We start from the raw sequence: 4,833 nt of genomic DNA on the forward strand, positions 1-4,833 counted from the left end.
TTTTTAACAAGCTATAGTTGGACTGGATATATATTTATATAAATATATTTTTGTTTTAAGATTTTTTTTTTAATTATTATTGTTATTACACGCCACACAGCAGCCTCGACATTTCTTCCTTGGGTCGACGTGATATTGTGGTCAACACTGCTAATATTGCAAAAGGGAGCAGATGTCCCAGATCCCGCGTGGCTTCCCTGGGGACCACCAACCCTATTAGAACAAATGTGTTCTGCTATTGTAAATAGGCACGTTTGCCTCTGCCCGTCCTATTACAGCCGACGCATGATCAATAGGCTGATAACACAGAAACATCAATGTAAAGCGACAGAACAATGAGGGATATCATCGAACATCTATCTTAATATAGCCCTGCTACAAGGGGCCCTGACAAAGTGGAGAGAGAGAGGAAGAAGAGGAGGGAGAGAGGGGAAAAAAAAAGCTCATGAAAATGCCTCCCCACGAATCCCCATCTCCTATCCAATATGCACAAAACACACACACTCCCAGCTGCCGGGGCTATTATTTTCCTATTTCAATTTGACACCCAGGCCTTTTCATGCTAATTCTATTATTCTTGGAAGTTTATGTGATTTCATATCACTAGAAATCGGTAATGTATTATAACCCCCTTTGAGCTAAAATAAACTGAATCCCCCTGCAGTAGCCACCGGGAAAATAATTACTTTCATATCAAAACTCTGCAGGAGTCGAGCGGGTCCTTTTCGCCTCAGGCTCGTAACCTCATTTCAGTGGGGGCTTATAGATGAATAAATTTGTTAAGGCAATATACAAAGTACAACATGAGATTTTTTAAGAAAGCCCCTTCCTACTGTACTGTATCCTGCACTGCTGCTATTTAAGGTCTCACACGGTTTGAGGTGCTTGTATACAATAGATTTATTTAAGAAAAACCTTACATATATAAATAGTATAATACCTTTTTTACAGCTCTTGAGGATTTTTGTTGGTCTCGTGGTCTTGTTTTTTTCTTGACAAGTTATCACACAGTAAAGGATATCTAGAGACTCCTGACTCACACACACACTCGCAAAGAGAGAGAAGGATAGAGAGAGGAAGAGAGACAGAGAGAGCACACTGTTGTCAAAATATCAGCAAAGTGGGGAAAAAACCTATGCAAAAATTCTGGTTAAGCTTTGGCCTAATGAAAGGTGTCGTTTAAGAGCAGTGGTTCCCAACTGGTGGGTCGTGGTCCAAAAGTGGGTCGCAGATCCATTCTTAATGGACCGCATGTGACCTGTGTCAAGTTTGTAAAAAATAAATGAATTAAATAATAATAATAATAATAATAATAATAATAATAATAATAAAAATAAAACTTTATTTTGAGCGAAATTCTGGCACGGGGGGTTTATTTTGAAGCGCCATGTCTGTTTATTCTTGCAATATATTTCGTTGTGTTCTAAGCCAACATTTGTTGTCATTTTTTTTTTTGTGATGCAGAATTATGGTGATTTATTATGTGTGCACCTTATAGGAGAAATGCTGGACCAGCTAGGAACCACTGGTTTAGAGGCTATATCAGTATGATGTTATTGTTGTTATGATTATATTATTATTATTATTATTTTACCCCCAATGATTTATTCCATGTCGACATCTTCTTTAGAGTCTGTCTTTGTTTCTGGCGAACTGTCACTGAGGACACACTCGGACTTGTCAGGGTGGTCCTTGATCTCTAAATGCTCTTTTCTGTCTGCATCGACAGGCTTAATGAGTTGTGGACTGTGTTCGTGGGCGAAAGTGGAATCGCTGCAAATAACAGAGGTGTGAGTACTTTTGCCAAAGGCGACCCTGGACGGGCTGGTGTGCGGTGAACGTGTCTTGTCCTCGGATCCCACCTGTCCCTTTTGCGTGGCGTCTGCACACTCCGGCGAGCTGCTCCTACATCCCCCCGAGCTGCCGCAGCGGACACTGGACTGGTTTCTGTCCGCCGGTGCGTCGCTGTCACAGTTCGCCACAGTTGTTGTTGCTGTTGTTGTCTTCAGAGCAGTTTGAGGAACAATGAATCCAAGCGGCTGTGTGATGGGATAGAGCAGAAAGTGTCCTTTTCCTATCAAAGGCCGTGAGGAGGGTAAGGCCGCGGGGTTGCGTCTCGGTCTGGAGTCCGAAAGGAGGCTTTCGACGCTAAAAGGGTTGAGTTTCTGCACGCTGGACGCGCTGTTGTTGTTGGCGCACAGGCTGGACCGGTGGCTGGCGTCGGTCGAGTCCAGCTCGGGTGCGCCAGCGTCCCGGTCCAAGTGTCTTTGGTTCTGGTTTTGGGTCTGGAGAGGATGAGGTGTTTGGTCGCAGCTCGATTGGTTCCCCCCCACAGAGTCGTAATGCAGGCTTGCGTGGTCAGAGTCGGTCACATGCGACACCCCGCTGTCGCTGTCTGATCCCGGGGTGTGAAATAAATCCCCAGCAGCGAGCTTGTTCTGGGACTTGAGCAGCCGGCGCTCCTGCTTTCGTTTCTTCTTCTCCATCCTGTCCAGCTCTCTCCGGGCGATCTCCTCTGGGTCCATGGGCTCCCCGCTGCAGGTGGTGGGGTGGGCGTTGTGAGCAGGTCGACCCGGACCTTTCTTTGTGTTCTCCTTTTTCCTCCATTTGGCTCTGCGATTTTGAAACCATACCTGCAGAGGAGGAAGTGAAAACATGTGTAATAATCTGTCATTGCAAGAGGGGGGAAATTAATTAGGGCAAAAATTGTCAGTGTTTTTAACAATATGGTAATTAAACAAACAGTGAGGTTACACTTTGCTCTTGCTGTTATATGCAGGCTTTTAATTAGGCCTGATTGAAAAAAAATCTGTGCACAGACAAGGCTGCAAAAAGTTAGACTGAAGCTTAACAAATGAAGTTTTACATTTAAAGGGAGGTTAAGGTCAGGCGTAATATTTTATTTTTATTATTTATTATTACTATGCAAACTCTGCAATTAAATTTTGCGTTCACTTCATTGTTTTCCTCAACAAAATATCGTATGGAAAAAAGTATATGACGAAAAAAAAAAACACTTCTGCAATCAAACTATCTGAGGCTGATATACAATGAACATTTTTTGTTTTTTTTTTAAATAATACTGCCAATATTTTTGACAATTACAGCATCAAGATATCTGATAAATAATTTAATAAAAACATAAAGATAAAAAAATATCAGCCGGCACCAAAGGCATCATTATTTTTCAAAATAAAGGTGTGAGTAAAATTGATTTATTGGACTAACATAAGCCATGAAAGGTCAAACAACACACATCCATCTAGTGAGTCATTTTAATTATTTATAAAAAAAAAAATAATTAAAAAATATATTACAAGGTGTATATTATGAACCCAAATTAACCTGTGTTAGCTGAAGGTTTATTGTGCATTTTTTTTCAGCAGTATGGTCCATGGTATTGAAAAACTGAGCTTTTATCCTTGAATGAATAATAAAACAAAGGGATAACGAAAATATACATTATATATATATATATATATATATATATATATACACACACACACACACACACACGGAATAAAATAAATATTTACCTGAACCCTTGATTCTATCAAGTCCAGCCGAAGAGCCAGTGCTTCCCTCATGAAAACGTCGGGATAGTGACTCTCATTAAAAGCCCTTTTCTAATTCCTCCAGCTGCCAACCAGTGAAATTTGTGCGAGAGTTCTTCGTCTCTTGCAACCAGGACTATCTTTGTCTGGGTCCCCCGAGTCTGACAGCAGGAAGGAATGTAAACAAAAGATGAATTATTATTTTTAAATTACCACATTTTAAAACAATTCTAACAAGACTGTTTTCACGCACATAAGAGGAATTCTGCAAACTTTACAGCTGGAGAAGGTGAAAGCATTTAAGATTTTTGCAATGTGCACATGCTGCCTGCAGCTTCTATCTAATCTGTCGCCTTTACTGAGTTCACAGAAACCTTCAGATGTTAACACGAGCCTTTCCTTGCTCTAGTATTTCCTGACTGACAGGAACATTGTTTTTTGCTTGGGTGCATCTTCAGCTTTCGCAGATGGAAATGAAGTGGGAGGCGAAGACTCTGCCTGTCTGTGTGTGCGCGCTCTAGGCTTGCCCTTTAAAAAACAACAACAACCACGAGGATAACTTGTATCGCAATATCCTGTCTTTGTTTCTTTCTGTTCTTTGTGCAAGCAGCCGACCTAGAGGAGAGGTTATTGTGTAGTATATAATGTGGCTTACCTGTCAGTTTGTACTGCTGATTATCTCCATTCATCCCGCAGCCTGAAGACAAGAGGGGGTTGGAATTACCCACTGAAGCCGTGCAGGAACCATTAAGTAATCCGTCTATTGAGAAGGGAACCGCGGACGCAGATTGAAGTTGATGCCCGGCTAATTCGTAAACGTGATGGTGGCTCAGATGGTACGGGAAGCCCACCATCCCGCCGAGAGAGCCTCCGAACTGGGCGTGAGGTGGATCCAGTATCCTGCTGTCCATCATCCCGCAGGCAAAGGAAACGACGTCTGGAGGCCGGTGATGGGAATTTAAAAAGCATGCAGTGAGTGTGGCCAACGAGTAGGGGACATGATGTGAAGGGAGGGATGAGCTGTACTTTATCCACATGAACCTCCCAATAATTAGCCCAGGCTCTGGGAATATGAGACCCAATGAGAAGCGGTAATGGACTCTGACGTCAGAGACGCGCTCTGCAAACGCTCCCCGTATCGATTGCTAATTAAAGCTGACATCCACCTCAATAAACAATATCAGAGCTGTCACAACAAGACAGGAGGGCTTTGATAAGAACTACATCGCAACTACACGGGGGACCCACCCGGGAGGAAGGGCTCACTGAATCCCGGGAA

General features: G+C 42.6%; 1 protein-coding gene across 1 annotated transcript; it reads right to left on the minus strand.

Moving 5' to 3' along the window:
* Window positions 1-1,604: 1,604 nt before the first annotated feature.
* On the minus strand, window positions 1,605-4,483 carry uncx (UNC homeobox). Its single transcript, XM_042505904.1, is given in 5 exon segments — window positions 1,605-2,633; window positions 3,537-3,620; window positions 3,622-3,663; window positions 3,666-3,715; window positions 4,210-4,483. Coding segments are annotated over 5 exon segments (1,464 nt in total). The 5' UTR covers window positions 4,469-4,483.
* Window positions 4,484-4,833: the final 350 nt, after the last annotated feature.

Source organism: Plectropomus leopardus, chromosome 17 (assembly GCF_008729295.1).
Source record: "Plectropomus leopardus isolate mb chromosome 17, YSFRI_Pleo_2.0, whole genome shotgun sequence".
Classification (NCBI taxonomy): Eukaryota; Metazoa; Chordata; class Actinopteri; order Perciformes; family Serranidae; genus Plectropomus; species Plectropomus leopardus.